At 39.6% G+C, this 21,328-nt stretch overlaps 1 protein-coding gene across 5 annotated transcripts in view; it reads left to right on the top strand.

The window, feature by feature from the left end:
• Positions 1-21,328, top strand: part of grhl2b (grainyhead-like transcription factor 2b) — a 106,953-nt gene that overhangs the window by 40,086 nt on the left and 45,539 nt on the right. For all 5 annotated transcript variants that reach the window (XM_052023592.1, XM_052023591.1, XM_052023595.1 and 2 more), the window contains 3 exons: positions 6,648-6,703; positions 7,859-8,015; positions 11,729-11,840. In XM_052023592.1, the coding sequence (XP_051879552.1) occupies positions 6,648-6,703; positions 7,859-8,015; positions 11,729-11,840 (325 nt within the window). The remainder of the gene's footprint in view (positions 1-6,647; positions 6,704-7,858; positions 8,016-11,728; positions 11,841-21,328) is intronic.

Raw genomic sequence — 21,328 nt, 5'->3', positions numbered from 1 at the left:
GTACACCCCAGCTGGGAGCTTTGAATGTGAATAAACATCAAGAATGGAGACTGCTTGTGACCAGAAAAAGAGAGATTCATTGCTTAGGCAATCAGAAAAAAAAATCTCAATATAACGAGATGGATTTCTCTACAATGACGCTGCACACGTCCAGACGTTTGTGGTGGTGGGGGTGGGGAGAGGGTGTAGAAAGGAGGGGAGGGTGGTTTGTGAGTGAGCTATTACAGTTGATGACATTCGCCAAATGGGTTTGAGTTCCCCTTGAAAGCATGTTCACAAAGTCATGGATCACTACTAGACAGAAACTATTTGTTTTAAAGCAGTCTACCTTGAGACATAATTAACCTAACCATTCTTACTTTTGCTGCTAAGAGTGTCGTGTGTTTCTGACTCTTCAAGCGTAACTAAAGCTTTGTACTTCGTAAATCTGTTTGCTATACCTATAGCAAACTCTCATTGGACCTGACTATAGAAAAGGATGAAAATTGTGTTCAGTTAACTGTGGAGCAGAAGTGAGGATTGTCACAAGAAAGGAAAGAGATTGATTTCAAATAAATGGAGCAGTTTTACTGATTTGAGAAATGGCTGTTGGACAGCGCGGAACAGTTTTAATTTGATTAATTTTATTAAAATATCCTTCCTTTCGTTTTCACCTACATTACAGTGAATGGCAGGGCCCTGCGGAGTGTTGTAGAACAGAGGGACCTAGGAGTACAAGTACATGGTTCGCTGAAAGTGGAGTCACAGGTAGACGGTGATGAAGAAGGCTTTTGGCACACTGGCCCTCATAAGTCAGGGCATTGAGTATAGAAGTTAGGAGGTCATGGTGCGGTTGTACAGGACGCTGGTGAGGCCGCACTTGGGGTATTGTGTTCAGTTTTGGTCACCCTGCCAGAGGAAAAATGTTATTAGATGGAAAGAGTGCAGAAAAGATTTCCAAGTATGCTGCCAGGACTTGAAGGACTGAGTTATAGGGAGAGGTTGGACAGGCCACGACTTTATTCCTTCAAGTGTAGGAGACTGAGAGATGTATAAAATCATGAAGGGCACAGATAGGGTGAATGCACTCAGTCTTCTTTTTCCCCAGAGCTGAGTTATCAAGAACTAGAGGGTATAGGTTTAAGGTGAGAGGGGAAAGATTTAAGAGGAGAAAGATTTAAGAGGAACATGAGGGGCAAGGGTGGTATCCATGTGGAATGAGCTGCCAGAGGAAGTGGTCGAGGCAGGTACAATAACAACTTCTAAGAGACAGTTGGACAGGCACATGAATTGGAAAGGTTTAGAAAGTTATGGGCCAAATGCTGGCAAATAGGACTAGCATGGATGGGGCATCTTGGTTGGCATGGACCAGTTGGGCTTGTCACGAACCAGCAACAAAAGAAACACACTGAGCATGATTCAGTGTTAAAAACTATTTTATTAATCACTACTTATGATAATATAAAAAATAAAAGTAAAAATGTTAGTATGTTAGAATTCAAAAATGTTAAACCTTGAACGTTAACCCCAAAACTAAACTCTTCGTGTGTGTGTGTGACAAAGTCCAAAACTCCCAGTTCAGGAATGGTTCTTAAAGTTCAGTTCCGCAAGCCATAAGGTGAAACATGAGCAAGGGCTTCTTCAACAACCACCGTTGTCTGAAGATAAGACGTAGACGTAGAGAAACATAGAGAGAGTAAATACGAACTCCAAATGTTCCACGATGGAACCCAAACGACACTCCAGTGTTTACTCGGTAGTGATTTCCTCACCCCGAAAAGCATCCGAATCGTGGTCGTCCACACACAAATACCTGTTTCCTTCTACAGGTCAGCAACAAAGTGAACTCCACCGGATTACTTCCAACTTCCATACATGGATTTCAGTGGCAGACACAGTTATTGTTTCTCATCCATCAATAGAGAACACTAGCAGGCTGATGTCTCTCTCCCTTCTCTCTCTCTCTCTCTCTCCTTCTTCTTCTGCCTTCTTCAACCACGTCATTACGTCCTTTATCTTCTATTGACGTAAGCACGTCCCACACACACAAACACACACACTCTCTATCTTAAAGGGACTTTCACTGAGTCCGTAACAGGCTGAAGGGCCTGTTTCCATGCTGTATGACTCTGTGATTTCCCCTCTCATGTTGGAGATTTTGTCTCTCCTTGGGGTTCAGTTTACCCAGCTACTGGCTTCCTACCTAATGGGTTATTCACAGCCAAACCTGAATTAAACCTCGATTGATGAACATACAGTTAGATGTTCCAGAGCAGGTATCACTGGATAGCTCACCAGGGCAAGAACTCACTTTATCTCACTGTAGCCAGTTATAATACCTCCAGCCCAAACTAAATGACATCTATTAACTCAGCACAGGCCAGGGACTGACACTTGGACTTTGAACTGTGTGCCATTTGGTGCTGCGCTCATCCTCTATTTGAGGTAAATTGTAGTTTAATGAAATTTATGAAAAGCTATTCCAAAAAAATACTGCGATAAATTGTACTGCTTGTTCACCTTGTGGCTGCATTTGCCACTTGTGAGGGTTTGATTTTGATCAAATTGTTGTATAACATATAGCTGAAGCATTAGACTACCTCCAGTAGCAGCATACTGAATCCAGCATTCATCATTTCAATGCTGGTTTCAACTGAAGAGATGCAATCTTTTCAGTGGGAAGTTGCCTGCTAGCTAACAGGGCCTTTTAACATTTAATATATTAAGATAGTTTTCATTTTTGGTGCCATTGGTAAATGTAATTAAATGCACCCCAAATTACATTGATAGATTACAGTTTGAGCTTCTGATAAAATCCATTAACAGAACCATAAATGTAAAATCTTCTGTGAACCAGTGCAACCAACCAGTCTGATAAAAATGTAACTATTTCTTTTTTCCCCATTACAATGTGTCCCTTTGATGTATTTAAAAGCATAGATGTGCTGCACTTTTATTGATGTAGCTAAATGTGTGCTTATCATCAAAAATAAGCACATTTTCATAATAGTACTCAGTTCTCCACCTGTGAAATATTTGATTTCAAAATCACTGAATAATGTTACACAGTTCAGTGTAGTTTTTTTGATAGTTTTGCGAGTACATCCAAGTTAAATTCTCGGTAAACTGACTACTTTTTTGAACTAGAATTTTGGGGAAGAGGCCAGTCTTACAAATGGGCAAACTGCATATTGTAAAACAAAAGTGAGTAGCTCACTTATGTTTAAAATTAGCCAGTCTTTTGCATTGTGGGGGCTGATTTTTTCCCAGTTTACATTGATGTTACTGATGTAAAGCACTGCAGATTCTGCCCCACTTTTTAACATAGTGGTTGCTTTTGATCTGATAACCTGACAGTTGGTGAACTGAAGTGCCTTGATGAACACATTGTAGCAAAATTTTACACATTGGCAGTGCAACCTTTCATATTCGTTGACTACATTAGAAGGGTAATTAATGTATTTACATGGAGTTCTTCTGGAATACAGATTTAAATGGGTGGGAGCTGAGAGATTTCGTTGTTTGTCAGAATGAACCTGGATAAGCTATAGCAGGAAGCAAGTTGTGAACCAGAATTTATTAGTGCACTGTGAATGTCGCATCAAGATACGATTAGCTGCTTTTACTAGTGGTGAACTATAGTAAAACTCTAAGCTGCTATTTGACAATTTGGAAAGCCCAATGGTTCAGCAAATGACGTTTGCTGTGCTCCCTTTGTACTAGCCAGGTCCCCCGTTCCCATACTCCCTTTACACTCAACTGGTTTACTGGAAAATTTATCATAGTACAGTTTAACATCTAAAAATTGAATTAAAAGTCTGTGTCTGGAAGATCTTCCAGTCCAAATTCTTTACTGTGTTGATTTATTGGAATTTTACTGAAGGATGTTGTTTATAATTTATTTAGCAATGCTTAACATTCTGAATGGCTTTTACAACAAGATTGGCATGTTTTAAAGAAAAGTTAATAGTCACATCAAATCACTGATTCTGTGTTGTTTGTGTCTTCACAGTTTACAGCCATTGTAGGCTGGGACATCACTGACAATAAGTTCTGGATTCCCACATTAACTGCACCCCTGTGGGTGGCATAAATTTTTGGCAGTATTTTACAGTACTGAGGGGGAACACTGACAGTTTTTCTGTTATTACAAACATAATTTCAGGTCATTATCTCTTTAGCTGATTACAATAATGTTTGATATTCTTTTTATCTGCTGTTTGTTCAGCAATTCAATTGACATATTTACTTTCGTTATCTTTGAGCAATAGCTGAAGCAGGAGACTGCTGCCTACATTTTTGCATACAAGACACTTGTGTAATATATATGAATATAGGATGCTCATTAGCTATACAAACCATGTTTGTTACAATTTTTGAATATTTATATTAACTTTTACAATTATTAAATTATATTTGTATCACATTTCATAATTAAAATCCAGTGTACAAGCATTGGATAATGAGGCAGGGGGAAGGTTATTCAGACGAATAACTTCTTAACACATTTATAAAGGAAGATCCGATTTCCTGTTGCTGGTGTTGGGAGTTTCTGTCACTGTGAATTTCAGATTCACCGTGCAAATTAACTGGTTTATCTGTCTTTGGGTCTGTTTTGCTCCAAGTGAATTCAGCTGAGGTATCCTCATTTATTGTGGACTTCTCCTTCCCATCTGACATGCTTAAAATTGGCTGACTGCTTTTGAAGGTAGTATTAGTGTTTCATCTCTTATTGTGGTGATGCAATATGCAAATATAATAAACTCACTAACGCATTATTGCTTCATTAATATTAATTTGTTGGTTTGACCAAATGTTCAATGAATTTATTCACTCACCAATTGTCAGTATACATTAACCTAATATTTGTGTTCTGCCTGTTTACTGGATCAGTAAGTTCATCAAATTGATGTAGTAATGTATTGAGTATGCACCAAATTAGATCTGTCACTTTTTTTTCAACACTGATCTCCAGAAGGCAACAAGAATTACAGAGTGAACCCCTGAAATCATGATTTCTTCATTGTTTTAAGTCTAATTTCAATTAGACACATGTATGGTGTTAATATGCAAGAAAATTATGGAATTATTGTGGAAGAATAATCAATAACTATGCCTGTTTAATTTAATGTTGTAAATAGCTGCAAAGGCTCTCCAATTAGTCACCACTACGCAAAGAAAGCTGTTTCAGCATTTAGTTATGTGTGAGAAAAAAACAAAACATTGGAGTTCTCAGTGTCATTCTGCTATTGTGAAACTACTGATCATTTTATAAACAACTGTGATGCATGGGGAAAGCACCAAATATAGAAACTTCATTTTTAATGGTGTAATTCACTGGTGCACAACATTCTTGTGGAGAGGTTCAAATTTAAAATCCAAACCTCTTCTGAGGGCCATTCAAAAGAAGTGTATTTTTGTTTATGTGTGGCTTAACTAGAAACTGCTACTTTCGGTCTTGCTTAAAGGCACAAATGCTTGTCTCCTTATTGCTCTACTTACAGCCCCCTTTTTTTCTGTTGCCTCCTCACTTCTGCACATGTTGTAACTCTGCTCTCTCATCATCCCCTCACTATGCCACTCACTGCTTCACTTGTTTCTCTGTTTGCTGACCACCCCCACCCGCCCACCCCTGCTATTCACTTCACTGTCCAACTTACCACATCTCTTTTCCACCTTGCCACACCTGTATTGCACCCTGGTGTTATACAGCAACACACATGTGCCTTATAGTACTGTACTTGTTTTATGAAGAGCCATGCCCACCAGTTCACTACACCCGAGTCTGGAACTGGATATGGACCAGGATCCAGATTTGGGTCCAGAGGTTTGGAGTGGGCTAGGTATGGTCCTTGGATATCTGATCCTTGGATGCCTCATGCCCGGGTCCCTGGCTGCATGGCCCATTGCCTGCTGTCAGATAGCCCTGACGATCTATGTCCAGGGACCCCAGTGGGGATTGTGAGGGAATACAAGAGGAGTGTTGAATCCTACCTTGAGTCTTCTGCTGGTCCTGGTCTCCTTGAACTTCGACCTTAAAAGATTTCAGGGGACTATTGGCAAGGTTACGGTAGGGCAATAGTGTGGTGAATGGCAGGTAATACAGAAGCAGGGCTGCAGTGATTGGGGACTGCGAGGAATGGTAGGGACAGCAAGTAGGGGCTGGGTGGACCGACCTATCCTGGCCTTCAGTTATTAAGTAAAAATTCTAAGCCATTGGACTTTTCTTTCCAAGAAGGACAGACGATACAACTAGGGATAGAGGGAATCTGCTTTATAAGGTGCAGACTTGATTGGTCAATCAGAACTGGACCATAGTTACCACTTCATGTGGTGGGGGCAGAAGTTGGGGAAACATTTCAGAATCCAAACTTGATGATTGTCTGAACAGGAAGAATAGGGGAATTCTGTCAACGTGCAATTCAGAATTTAGGGAGAGAAGATGGTAGATAATCAAATAAAACACTCGGATTACAAGTACAAAATGTGGCAGTGAAATCTCAGTTATCTTTTGACTTCTATCATAACTTTGATTGATAATGGTAATGGGAAAAAGGGCCCCCAAAGCTTTCATAATGTACTTTTAAAATCTTCTACTTTATATCATGAAACCTGATGCTGAATGCTAATATCTGCCCTTTTCCCCCCCCCCCCCCTTTTAACTACAGAAATACCGTAGCCCTTCGTTAGGAGATGAGGAATTCATCTACGAGCACACAGGAGGGTAAGGCACTTAAATCTCTTGGAGGGGTGTGGGGGAAGAAGTCTAAAGATATAGTAACACCCTGTTATGAGAAAAACTCAGAATCCATGGTTAGGCAGAGAGAGCCTTGGATCCTGTTTATCTAGTTCTTGTCCCAGAGATTTATGTCAGTTGATGGTTTCTGTGAAGGGCCCACAAGTGTGAAAATCACAAGGGCTGCTTTGGACCCAGCTCTCATGTCCTCTGCCTGCAACACTCCATTACACTTGGTCTCTGCATTCTTTTGTGAATATCGGATACATGTGAGATATTAAAAGAGTGCTTAGTGTTTGAAAAAACAACACCCCAACTAGTTAATTGCCTTGAAAAAGGAAGACGGAAGGAATTTAAGCTGAATTTAGTTGAGGGCTGTCAGTGTTGAACTGTTACTGCATTTCTTAATAACACAGGTATGTTGCTCTCTCTGTTTCTCTACCTTTTTTTTCTATGAATACTCTCCAGATGGAATTGATGCAGGTGTAGAGAGGAGCCCTTAATGTTGTAGCTGGCAGACAAACTGAGAAATTTAATCAGTTTATAGGAAATAAAAAGCAAAAGACTGCAAAATGCTGGTTTTAAAAAAAAAGCAGAATAAGCTAGCAACACACCTGAGATCAACTGCAAACCATCTGAGCTCCAAGCCCTTTGTTAGTAGGATTCCACTGAAGTCTGAGTATCTGGAAAGTTGAATGACTTGAGTGTCTGGATATTTATGGCCTTTTCTGTTCTCATCCTATTTCTTGATTCCTATCCTAAGAGGGAACATCTTGCTAGTTGTCAGGAGCCCTTCCTGTCACTCCTAGGGTAAACATGGCTGTTATTGATTGGGACCTCAACCTTGCACAGCCTCAGCCACTTTGCTGCACTTTGTGTATTTTAAAGTTACAAGCTAGTTTGTTTAACAGTTGTGATCCTAACTTAACTACATTTTCTGTAAAATGTATTTTCATTTGTCATTTGGGAGAAATTAAAGCTGTGCCTTTGTAATTCTGTACAGGAACCATAGTGATCAGAAGGACTTAACAGAAATTAAATTCATCAATTAGAGTCTAATTGCTAACATAGTCTTTTGCTAAGTCCTGTATGTGTTTCCTTGGACTGCTTATGGATACATAATTAATTCTTGTTTTGTTTTAGAGATTCGTTCCACTACATGTTGGAAGCAACAAAATCCTTACGTCAGAAGCAAGGGGAAGGGCCGATGACGTACCTGAATAAAGGACAGTTTTATGCCATAACACTCAGGGAGACTGGAGCCAACAAATGCCTTCGCCATCCAATCAGCAAAGTTAGGGTAAGCTGCTGCATTTCCCTTCAACTTAAGTGGACATTCAGGTAGTTTCTATGAAATGACAGGGACCTCTTAAGCTAATGTCAAAAAGATAGTGCACTTATAAAGAAGTTGTGATTATGTCCGAAGGAGATTGTCTTGGTGTACTTCGCATTATAGGTATAGAGTTGGATTCCTATCTAATCGCTGAGTTCTATGAAAATACTTCCAGGGCTTCAATTTTCTGTTTAGTTGGGGATCAGTGGGTATCAGAGCAACTTGCCAATTTCCGATCTGAGATGGTGTGGCAATGATATAATTTCGCCATTGTTAGGGAGGGTTCAGACTGGATATGTGTCATACTGATTGCTGTCAAGTGGTGTCTGCTCACAAGTGTGTATATATGACTGTGGAGCATGGATAGAATTGGGTTCAGTTATGAAGTTCCCCACACAAATGATAAGCTGTTGACATTCAATCTACACTCTGCATTCATAAGCAGAATGGCCACTTGGGTAAGGCACAGGAACTGCACCCACTCTAATTGGTGTCTACAGATGAAGGTATAATATTGAGTGGGAGAAACAATGATTTTTGAGTATTAAACGTGTTAATGTAGCCATTACCAATGTTACATCGTGTGGCATTCAGTCACATCCTATAGCTATGATATTTAGTAAATTGAACTTTGCATAGGAGTTCCTGTATTCAATTGTTGCCTAGAAATTTGATCAGATGAGTGCTTTTCTTTCTTCAGCTCCTTGTGACTGAAAATCAAGTTAACCCACAGTCAACTCATGGTAGTCATAAAATTCAGCCAAGTACATAATGCCTTCTGGCACCTTTGCAACCTGTGTGATTTCTGTGTCGGGATGTGCAGGAAGAAGCTGTTCCCTGTGCTTCATTTGATTTAGACTATTGCAGGAAAATTTGGACCATTTTTTCCTAGGGTGGTCAATTGTGGGTCAATGCATTTGTAATCCTGCAGTGCTGAATCAGCAGGTGTACATAACTTATCGATGAGTCAGTACATAGCAATGAGTTGGAGTACAGGAAGGAGATAGCGAGCTTAGTGGAATAGTGTCATGACAACAACCTTTCCCTCAATGTCAACAGAACAAAAGAGCTGGTCATTGACTTCAGGAAAGGGGGTGGTGTACATGCACCTGTCTACATCAATGGTGCTGAGGTCGAGAGGGTTGAGAGCTTCAAGTTCCTGGGAGTGAACATCACCAACAGCCTATCCTGGTCAAATCACGTAGATGTCATGGTCAAGAAAGCTCACCAGTGACTCTACTTCCTCAGGAGGCTAAAGAAATTTGATTTGTCCCCTTTGACTCTCACCAACTTTTACCGATGCACCATAGAAAGCATCCTATCTGGATGTATCACGGCTTGGTACGTCAACTGCTCCGCCTAGGACCGCAAGAAGCTGCAGAGAGTTGTGGACACAGCCCAGCGCATGACGGACACCAGCCTCCCCTCCTTGGACTCTGTCTTTACCTCTCGTTGTCTTGGCGTAACAGCCAGCATAATCAAAGACCCCACCCACCCGGGACATTCTCTCTTCTCTCCTCTTCCATCGGGTAGAAGATACAGGAGCCTGAGGGCACGTACCACCAGACTTAAGGACAGCTTCTACCCCACTGTGATAAGACTATTGAACAGTTCCCTTATACAATGAAATGGACTATGACCTCACGATCTACCTTGTTGTGACCTTGCACCTTATTGCACTGCACTTTCTCTGTAGCTGTGACACTTTACTCTGTACTGTTATTGTTTTTACCTGTACTACAGCAGTGGTAGTGACTCAATGTAACTGCACTGTGTAATGAATTGACCTGTACGATCGGTTTGTAAGACAAGCTTTTCACTGTACCTTGGTACAAGTGACAATAATAAACCAATACCAATAAACCTTGGACCCCTCCACCTGCTCGTGGCTGCAACTTGCCCCCATTTCAAGCCAGACTGTTGCCCTTCTCTCTCATCTAGCAGAGTGAGTCCCCTAAACCCCCTCCCTCTAATGTACAACTAGTCACTGATCTTCTTCTCACCACTGGTTAGTAGGTTAACTGCCACAGTAATTTGCCTCTAGTGTGTAGGTGAGTGGTAGAATCTGAGAGTAGTTGAAAGGACTGTATATGACCCTATGATTGAAGTCATGTCCCAGTGCCCTTTCTCTGCTCTGCCACAAGGGTTTTGATTCAATACCCAATTCACTAGAAATCAAAACGGTAAAAATTTTCCTTGGTATTCAAAGGGTACTCTTTTTTTTTAAAATTAATGATATGGGGATCTCTCAGTGCTGCTGAAAGAGGACGTACTGTAGGTTCTCAGTTTAATGTCTCATCTGAAGGGCAGTGCCCCAACATAGCTGCAGTCACTCCATGTTGCACCAGTTTTAGCCAGCATTTATTTTTGTGTTTTTGGAGCTGGATATAAATTACTCAGAAGCAAGAATGTCACCAACTACCCCAAAGCTAAGACCTTAAAGTCTAGAAAGTATCTGAAGTTCATTTTTTCTCTAGGATTCTAGCGAACTGGTCCAACTTGTCATTTCCAGTGTTCATTATGTATCTTAATTCTTCCAACTGCACAGTTTCATACAGTAGTAGCTATCTCTTCCCTACATTTACAGTGGTACCTATGTAAAATTGGCTTTGAATACCAAGGAAAATTTTTACCATTTTGATCTCTAGTGAATTGGGTATTGAATCAAGACTTCTGCACTCTGCCCAACGTAACATTTTAATAACAGTCCAAACAAATCCAGAGCCAGTATTATACCTGTACCATTTTTCTACCCATGCCACCTTTGTGACCTCTCAGATTTGAAATTCAGTTTGTAGCTTACTGTGAAATGGTGGTCGGTAAGACTCATATTGGAATGTTTGCAATAGTGCAATTTCTTGCTGTACAACTTCTATTCTGAAGATGATGGCACATATTAAATTTGCCATTTGTAGAAACAACTTGGCCCCAAATAGTATTAATTTGGTATCGATGAAAGAACATTACTTTTTTTCTTGTTTCTGCTCCGTAATAGAAAACTTGCAAAACTGAGCAGGAACTGCATTAAAGTAGCTACTTACAGAAGAAAATGGCTACCTAGTAAAATAAATATGTTGCATTTACACTGGAAAGTTTCTGCTGGTAGTGTCAGTCTCCAATTAAATAGTGTGGAAAAGCTGCTGTGGTGTTTAAAAACATGCATTCAGTCTCAACTTGTTTAATGTACTGGATATCATTTGTTCTTAAAACTGTAGCGTGCCATGTTTTTAATGGAACTCTTTTCCATTGATGTGTTATGTGCAAATGAGGCAGCCTGCATACAGAAAATGTTTTGAAGGCTGTGATTTTGTTTTTACTGTAGGATTAGAATGTGAACAATGAATATTTTGAATGTTGATCAGCAGTGTAAATGGAGTGAATCCTGATATGAAGTCGTTTAAATAGTCTTCAATTGTCCCATGGCAAATTTTACTTTCTGTAAAGTTTTATTGTAGAAAGAAATGCTGGGCTGAGTCTCTGCTAATGGTAAGAGACAGTGGCTGCTTACTGGGTAATTATAAACTATTGATACCAATAGAGTATAAGTGTGAAACATGCTGATACACTAATCTTCAAATAAGGAATAATACAAAAATGTGAACAACATAAATGTTTAATTCTTTGTTTTTTTTTGGAAAATGCAATCTTAAGGACCTAATCTGAATAATCCATTTCCCCAGAGTGTAATAATGGTTGTATTCAGTGAAGATAAGAACCGTGATGAGCAACTGAAATATTGGAAATACTGGCATTCTCGACAGCATACAGCTAAACAGAGGGTTCTTGATATCGGTAAGTGACTGTATAAATGCTACCTCACTGAGATGAGTTACTATGACAAAATGAGAATTTCTGATTGCAATGGCTTTGATTTATTGCTAAAGGAGTGACATTATTTTAATTATTATGACTGTGTATTTTAATTTTCACTGGCTGGATCTACTAGAGATTTGTATTCTTTCGTTTAGAGTTTTAGGATGATTATGTTTTGGTTTCTTTTTGGGTCCTCATCTCTTTAGATTGCTGGTGTGTGAACCAAAACAACCTCGCACTGCTGTATTTGAGGAGTAAACCCAGTATTGATGGCTTTGATTGTCACCACCAAGTCCAATTCTCCACTTCCCAGAAATGATCAGTAGATTGAAATGAGAAGTAAAAATGTTCCCACCTCATTGCTGAATTTCTTCCCAAATTCTTCTTGAATGTCTTCATGATATACATTAATGATTTGGAAAAGGGGACCGAGTGTAGCGTATCTAAGTTTGCTGATGGCACTAAACTGAGTGGAAAAGCAAATTGTGCAGAGGATGCAGAGAGTCAGCAGAGAGATATAGATAGGTTAACTGAGCGAGCAAGGGCCTGGCAGATGGAGTACAATGTTGGTAAATGTGAGGTCATCCACTTTGGAAGGAAAAATAGGTCAGATTATTATTTAAATGGTGAAAGATTGCAGCATGCTGTTGTGCAGAGGGACTTGGGAGTGCTCATGCATGAATTGCAAAAGGTTGGTTTGTTTGCAGGTGTGACAGGTTATCAAGAAGGCAAATGGAATGTTCACCTTCATTGTTAGAAGGATTGAAATTTAAGAGCAGAGAGATTTATGCTGTGACTGTGAGGCTGCACCTGGAGACTGCTTCCAGTTCTGGTCTCCTTACTTGAGGAAAGATATGCTGCCTTTGGAGGCGGTGCAAAGGAGGTTCACCAGGTTGATTCTTGAGATGAGGGGGTTAGCCTATGAGGAGAGATTGAGTCACCTGGGACTATACTCGCTGGAATTCAGAAGAATGAGAGAGGATCTTGTAGAAACATATAAAATTATGAAAGGGATAGATAAGATAGAGGCAAGAAGGTTGTTTCCACTGGTAGGTGAGACTAAAACTAGGGGACATAGCTTCAAGATTCAAGGGAATAGATTTAGGATGGAGATGAGGAGAAACTTCTTTTCCCAGAGAGTAGTGAATCTGTGGCATTCTCTGCTCAGGGAAGCAGTAAAGGCTACCTCATTAAATATATTTAAGACACATTTGGATAGATTTTTGCACAGTAGGGGAATTAAGGGTTATGGGGAAAAGGCAGGTAGGTGGATCTGAGTCCATGGACAGATCAACCATGATATAATTGAATGGCGGAGCAGGCTCCACAGGCCAGATGGCCTACTTCCGCTTTTATTTCTTATGTTCTTATGAATCTAATAATTGTGTGGTCAAATGTTGACCAGATTGCAAGGCTTCCAAATCCAGTGATTACAGCTCTTGCAATCCCTTCCACTGCACGTTCATCTTTTTTATATTTCATTCTTGCAGTGGGGCAGGGCACATATCTAAGGGTGATGATGGAGATGGGATATTAGCTGATAAGTATGCTTCTTGTTGGGCAATATATAATTGGTCTGTGGGTCACCTCTCCAAATTTGGATGCAAAAATCTTTTATGCATTGAACTTGAAGCCATGCCTAATTCCTTGCTGATTTGTTTCCCCTCTTTCCTTAATACTAACTCAACATGCCATGCATTTATTGGTGTGCTTTTTCTCTGACCAGCATTTGCTGATTGTTTGGGTATCACTGTGGATGCTGTAGGAGACATGATAAAGAAGTACATGGTACAAAAATTGGTTTACACTGAGGAGTAAAGAATTAGATTGCAGGAAGATATTGATGATCTTCTCAGTTCAGCAGAAAAGTGGCAAATGGAGTTTTAATCCAGATAAGTGTGTGGTAATGCATTTGGGAAGGTGCAATAAGGCAAGGGGGAATACACAACAAATGTAGTGTAGAGGAACAAAGGGACTTTTGAAGTGTTTATCCACAGACCCTTAAAGATAGCAGGACAGGCCAATAAAGTGGTTAAAACAGCTTTCCTTTATTAGAATGCAGAAGTAGAGAGGTTATACTAGAAGCATGTTTAATGATAATTAGACCACAACTTGTGTACTGCTTGTAACTTGGATCACCACATTGTAGGAAAGATGTGACTGCATTAGTGAAGAGGAAATGTACAAGGATGTTGCTATGTCTGGAAATTGGAGCTATGAGGAAAGGTTGGATAAACTAGGCTTGTTTACCTTGGAGCAGAGGCTAAGGGGAGGCTTAATTAAAGTGTATACAATTATGAGGGGCTAAGGTAGATCCTTCCTATTTACCCCTTTTCCCCACGTAAAGGGGTCAAAAACCAAAGGGCGTGGAATTGAAGTAATTGGTAGAGGGGTGATGGGGAAATATTTTTCAATTACAGTGTGGTGAGTGTCTGGAACTTGCTGCATGGGAGGTGTCTGGAGGCAGAAACCCTCATCACATTAAAATGTGATTGGATATTTATGTAGAGCTATGGTCTGCAGGACTACAAATCTAATGTTGGATTAGGTTGGGTACAGTCTGGCACAGACATGATAGACTGGTAATCTTGTGTGTCATAAATTTTCTATAGACTTAGCCATTATAAATTTGTTTTTTTTTCTACTAGACAATTGCATTGTATTTAACTTCGCTAATAATTATTTCTTGCTGGTCATTACTATGCTTGATAGATCTCTTATGAAAAATAACAAATGATTGAATAAAAATTACTCTTATACACAAGGGTCCTTCTTGCAAATGTTCAAGTTCCCTCACATGATAGTGAGTTTGTTAATGATCTCTTGTCTCTCAGGAAACCAACTCATCAGCCAGTGTTTTTGTTTTGCAACCAGCTTTCCAAAGCACACTGAAGTTGTGTGAGGATGATGTGAGGAAGTGCTTCAACATGATCATTGCATGATTTGTTTGGCATAGCCTTTCCTCTTTATTTATGTGAAGGAAGCTATTCTGCATGGGGAATGATATTCCCGAATTTTGTTGTAATATTCATACATATTATACACACACATTTTGGTTGGTATGGATGCATATGGGCCAAAGGGCCTTTTTCCATGCTATACAGCTTTATGGCTCTATACTTCTTCAGGGCACAGGTTATGTGGAAACAATTCCTATTTAGATGGCGGGGCTGGATGGATACTATTTTTGTCAACAGCTGTTTTAAAATGACTGTTAATGATTTTCTGTCCCCTAACTCCTTTTTCAATAAAATGTTTTCATTTAATGTTGAAGTAACTACTGCTGGCCTGCAATGGGCCATGTGACCTACAGTTGGGGACCAGGAAGCCTAACTTTCAGTTTCACTGCTCCTTAAGTTTATGGCATCACAGGGGATGCTAGTTTAAGAACCTGCTTCTGTTGTGTGTTTCAGATACCTTCCTACTCAAGCTAGACAAACTAACTGCATGATCTTTCTGTTGTGTGTTAAATGTGGTATGTGGACCATGCATTTCATTGAGAATGCATTATGTTTTGGCAGAACCTGTTAGTCCTGTAGGTGTTGCTGTGACAAGCTATTACAATGTTAAATATGTTACACAGCTTAATATAATACACTACAGCTAATTTTTAATAGTGAGAGTGCATCGTCCTGTGAATGTACAGTCTGGCTACTGAGTTCCCACAAGTTGTTCAAAGTTCTTTGAATTCCCACTCCAGTTTTTTTTGTACATGCAGTTTCTGATTTCCAAAATATCCAAATTCCATTAAGAATTGTTAAATAGCAAAGCTTCATGTTTAGTGATGTAATTTAATCTATTTATTGAAATGTCCATTTTTTTGATGCCTTCATTAAAATGTTTTTTTTATATATGTTCCAGCCTATTGCCAAAGTTTGGGCTTAATCATTTTCCCCAGTGTTGTATCAGAACTAAAGTTAATGCAAAAAATGCTGGAAATATTCAGCAGATCAGGCAGCACTTGTGGAGAGAGAACTCAAATTAAAGTTTCAGGGCAGTGAATTTTCATCAGATCTGGGAATGGTCAGATAAAACATGTTTTAAGATGGAGGGAAAAGAGACGGGAGGAGAAATCAAAAGGGAAGATGTATGATAGGGCCGAAAATTAGCAATAAAGATGATTGTGCAAGGTAGCAAAAGTCTAGAGGAGGTGTGAATACAGAATAATTATGTAAAATTAAAATCTGTGCAGAACTAACGATGGATATCTGAAATATGAATGGCAGAAATGCTGCTTACCTGAAATTGTTAAATCTGATGTTGAGACTAGAAGGCTACAATGTGCCTCGTCTGAAGATGGTATTGCCTTTGAGCTTATTTTCAAACAGTGCTGGAGGGTAAGGACAGAAAGTTGTTAGTGAGACCTGGAGAGAAAATGAAACACAGAAACTTAGAAAATAGTAGGAATAGACCATTTGACCCTTTAACGCTACTCTGTTGTTCAGTATCATCCAAATTCAGTGCTGCAGTCCATCTTTCATCCCACATTCCTTGATCCCTCGAGCCTCAAGAAAGTGACATGTGACCGGAAGCTTGGGGTCATGCTTGGGGAATGAACTGAACTGATCTATATAATGGTCACCCAATCTGTGTTTGGTCTCTTCGGTGTAAGGAGAACACACTCTGAGTATTGAATATAATATTAAGTTGGAAGAATCACAAGTTCATATGGAAAGAGTGTTTGGAATGTTGCGGTGGGCTAAGTGTTGTGTCTCCTGCAGATGCACGGGATGGTGCCATGGGAAAGAGAGAGTGTTTGGACGAGATGGAAGAGTGAAGAGTATTCTGGAGAAAATTGATGCAGCTGATGATAGAATAAAGTTGGAAATGTAACTGTGCTAAATTTGGATTACACACTCTGTACAGCTCATCTAAATTTGCACCAACAGCGTCAAATGAGCTTTACTGATATTTTCTTTACTCTTGAGAACATTGAAGGCATAGAATTTCTTCACTGAATTTTGAAAAAGGGGTAAAGTTTCAAAGCTTTGCTGACATAAAACTTTTTATTTTAATTTGATAAAAGATGTATATATTAGAGAAACTGAATAAAGTTATGCTGTTTGTCTAAACACTGAAAAGGACAGTGAAGTTGTCTGTGTGTGTATACACACGCATAGACAGACGAGTCGCAAAGCAGAAATGAAGGCTGCTGCTTCATTCAACAATAATTTAATTTTGATGCCAGCTGATTATTTTTATCATGGTTTGAAATGATCGGTGCAAATCTTGCCCACAAATGTCACAGTGAGTCTCCGTTTTAAATACCTGCAAGACTGAAAGATAACTTTCTCTTGCACTTAAGATTATTTTTGGGAAATACATAATTGACTGTTGAAAGTAAACAAATAATTTTTGAAAGAAATGGAGAACAGGAAGGAGACTAGTTGAAATTAAGAGAGTTTTTGGTATCCCACATCAGAGAGGCGATCAGTCAATGAAGAGCTGAGGTTAAAGAGAATGGGAAAGCAGAGCGTCATAAACAACACCTCAGTTCTCCAGAGAATAAGGCAGATATTGTGATGTGAATAAGGGAGCTGTGGATGGGTGAAGTGTTAAGGGTGTTTGGTGGAAAGAATGAGAAGGGAGCCTACAAAGGCCAGATCTTATCCCTATCCTCCAGTCTCCCAACACATTCCACAGCTGTGGCCAAGGCTTTTCTTATCACATCACGTGGCCCACCTGAAGAAGGGGTACAAAAGAGAAAAATGGAGGAAACTAAGAAGGGACAGATTGTATTGGGAAAGATCCAAGCCAAGATGAACAGTGGGGAATAGACATCCACAATAGGAAGAGGTGTGACTGAGAAATAAGCTATATGAAGATATCAGAGATGACCTACTATGTACAGTCCCATTGCCTGGAGAGTTTAATGGGTGGCCAAGATGGGCGCAATGGCAGGATTTGGTCACTGACTTCCTGTTGAAGACTTCAGTTGTACCCAAGGGGCCAGCAGTTTGAATGCTGAGAGCTGGGTGGGGAATAGGCTGGCAATTTGGAGGAAGGATCATTTATATTGGCACTGGTAGTTTCGGTACTGCTAAAGGAGGGAGAAATTGGAGGCCAGCACTTTCAGTGGATTGGGTTGGGGTGGGGGCTTTTGGGGTCCAGCTGTTTCAGTGGGGTAGGCAACTGTCCCACCCACTGTGGCCTGCAACACAGGCCAACTGGTTCGGTCCTCCCTTACATTCTAATGCAGTAGCTTTACACCTGAGGCAAGCATTGCCTTTCTCCCACCGACATTTTGAAAAGTCTGGCATTTATGAGCTTAACTGTAAAGCAGTTGGGTATAAAGCTGGACTGTTTAACTTAAGGTTATGGTTAACTGGATCTTGGTTATTGCTCAGTGAACTGCGGAGAAAGGAGTTGCCATCTCCAGTGGACAAGATCCTGCTTTTACCTACTAGGCAGGCTCCAAGAACTTTTATTTTGGACACTGCTGTTAAGTTTTCGTGCCCTTATCCTCTCCAGGTATGCCAGCAGAAACCATTACAACCTGTCATCCAGTGCAGATAGGGGTATGAGCCATCACAAGATTGCTTATGGCAAAATGATACGAGGGACAATGGGACTCTGGCTCTGATAATTTTAAATACTTTTAAGCCTGTGGCCCTTGATCCCTTTGCCAATCTGCACTAGTTGGATTCGAAGTTGGAGGACTCCTTAATTCTCCAACAAAAATGCACCTTTTCATTTATCTATATTGAAATGTTCTTGTATTTTGTTCCAGATTTCCTCAGTAAAAACTATACAGTTAACAACTTGCATTTACATAGTGGATTAAATATGGTTAAACATTCAGATCTGCTGGCATCTGCAAGTTTTGAAATTGTTTCTATTCAGGGGTCCAGATCATTTATATAAACCACGAGTAACAGTGGTACCTGTGTCAATTCCTTTTGGAAGATATCTATTGACTTCTGTCACTGATTAAATCTCTCTTTGCTGTTTTGTAGTTGACTTGCTGTCAGTTCTGCTATGTGTCACCTGACACCACAGGCACCAAATGCAGGAAAATCCAAATCTATTACCCTTACTACACTGCCTTGACTATTTTCAAGAATTCAATGAATTTGGTCAAACCCAATCTTTCAGTTTGCATTTTATTTCTTTATGCTCGTTCACTAATGTTTCCCTATTACATTCCTGTAAAGATGCCTTTATATTTTTTAAACCATTGTTACATGAATTAGAATGCTCAAGGACAATAGTTTTTTAAAATTAAAAGAAAGAAATACAAAGTTTGTCTGTTCATCAATTTACTGATGATTTTTTTTATAGATATGCAATAGTGAGTCTGTCTCTTTCCCTGCTGTTTCAGTTGGTAAAGATACAGTCTCTCTGAACCAAGAGGTGTTTTTTGTCTAAATTTGCCTTTTGGTTCTCAATTACCTCCCTCGTCTGTTCTAAAGATCTTTTGATTTCTTCCAAGGTAAAGTCCACCCATTTAGTTTCCCTGAAAAATTCCTAGTTAGTTTTCCCTGATGGATTGGGAGGTTCAAGAGCACTATTCAAGCTAACACACTTGAGACTGATGGTAGATAGAGAAGTTGAACATATTATTTATGACTCACAACACGTGGTGAATTTACTCATAGAACAGGGAGTTGCTTTTGTTTTTACAACCTTGTAGAGATCTGTAGATAAAACAAGGACATGAAGGGTGGCTCAGTGGTGCAGCTCCAGTGCCACACATTCAATTGTGACCTCTGGTGCTGTCTGTTTACACATTCTTCCTGCGACCATGTGGGTTTCTTCCGGGTGCTCCAGTTTCTTTGCACATCCCAAAGATGTGCGGGTTGGTAGGTTAATTGGCCACAGTAAATAGCCCCTAGTGTGTAGATAAGTGGTAGGATCTGGGGGGAGTTGATGAGAACTTGGGGAGAATAAAATGGGTTTAGTGTAAGTGGGTGTTTGATGATTGATGCAGACCCAGTGGACCGAAGGGCCTGTTTCTGTGCTGTATCACTCTGTGCCTGTGCCTCCATGCCAAATGACAACACTTTTATCCCTATCTTGGTTTTGAAAACTTAAGCCTTTTCCCAATATGTCAAATGATATATTTTTGTATGAGTTTGACAACTCAGTGGCAGAACAATAAATAATTCACACAACCTATTTTTCCCACCTACTCCCAATCAGCATCACTTTTTTTTAATTACTTGAGAAAGATTCAGTGCCTTTAGTATTTGCATTTTAATGGCTTCTGTTTGTAACTATGTTGCTTATTTTAAAGATTGATTTAGTAACATGGAAGTTAGTAACAGGAAAGTTTGGAAAGATTTGATCTCCGATCATTTTTCCTTGATTGGAGACACTTCAACATAAGCTCTTGTATAATGCAGTGAATATTTTGGGTTAGGTCTGACTTTGATGATGTTCACATGTGATCCTGTCCCTACTACTGACACTACTTGCACTGGGTTAAATGTGAAGCTCTTAATACTGTATCCCAAAGAGAGGAATAAAGAAAGAAACTGGTTGGAGTTGGTGGGTGGGTGGTGGGTAGTGTTAAAAGGAACAACTTGTGTGGGGCCTCATTCTGCCAAAACAGTATCTCTAGATTTTATTTGTAAGGGGTGGCTGTGTCTCTACATGTTATAGATAAATACTTAACAGCATGTTTCAACAAGTTGTTTCCATTAGGACATACCTTGGTCTAACTTGCGTTTACCAATCAGAAGTATTTGTGTGTACATGTCAGTTTAATTTCTGTTGGTGTTGAGCAAATTCACATGAACTATCCTTATAATGGTGAATTTGACTTAATAAACACACACAGACGCAAGCATGCACACAGGCAGGCGCAGGTGTGTGTATATACACACGCACACATGCACAAACACCGTGAGGTTAATTTTCTTATCCACTCTGCAGTCTCTGGTTTTCACCTTGGTCCTATCAGCAAACTAGGAAATATGACATTGTGAAGCTGTCTTGCAATTCTCATTTTCATTGTGATCCTGCCCAAAGTGTACTTCTAATATTTGATTGCTTCAAGCAACAGTTTTGAATTGTATGTAAATGTGGCTCCTGGCAATCTCCAGCTTTCTATTGGTGATCGATGCTGATTAAGTAAGGGGAGCAGTAAAGAAACTGCTGAATATTGCTAAAGAAAGATATCTACCTTTCTTTCATTCCACTGTTTCTCACAGGAGTTATTGCTTGGCAGTAAATCATTTTTTTTAAGCTTTGGTTTTTGAGTTAATCCTTTGTGGATCCCTATTAACATCCATTCTTGACAGCAGATATTGTGGAGACTGGATAGATGTTCCATGGAAGGATTTTCTACCTGGGTCTATGCCAAATAGACTATATTGCATCAGTAATTTTTATAATATTAGATAAACATGTTTTGGAAATGGCTGATGTTTCAGGCTGTTTTTCATTACATAGCCACAAAATTGAATGCTGTCATCCAGAAAAATATAGGCAAGTTCTTTAAGCTGTGTTTTTTTTTTGTTAAT

Source organism: Pristis pectinata, chromosome 9, assembly GCF_009764475.1.
Source record: "Pristis pectinata isolate sPriPec2 chromosome 9, sPriPec2.1.pri, whole genome shotgun sequence".
Classification (NCBI taxonomy): Eukaryota; Metazoa; Chordata; class Chondrichthyes; order Rhinopristiformes; family Pristidae; genus Pristis; species Pristis pectinata.
This window is presented reverse-complemented; position numbering and strand designations above follow the sequence as displayed.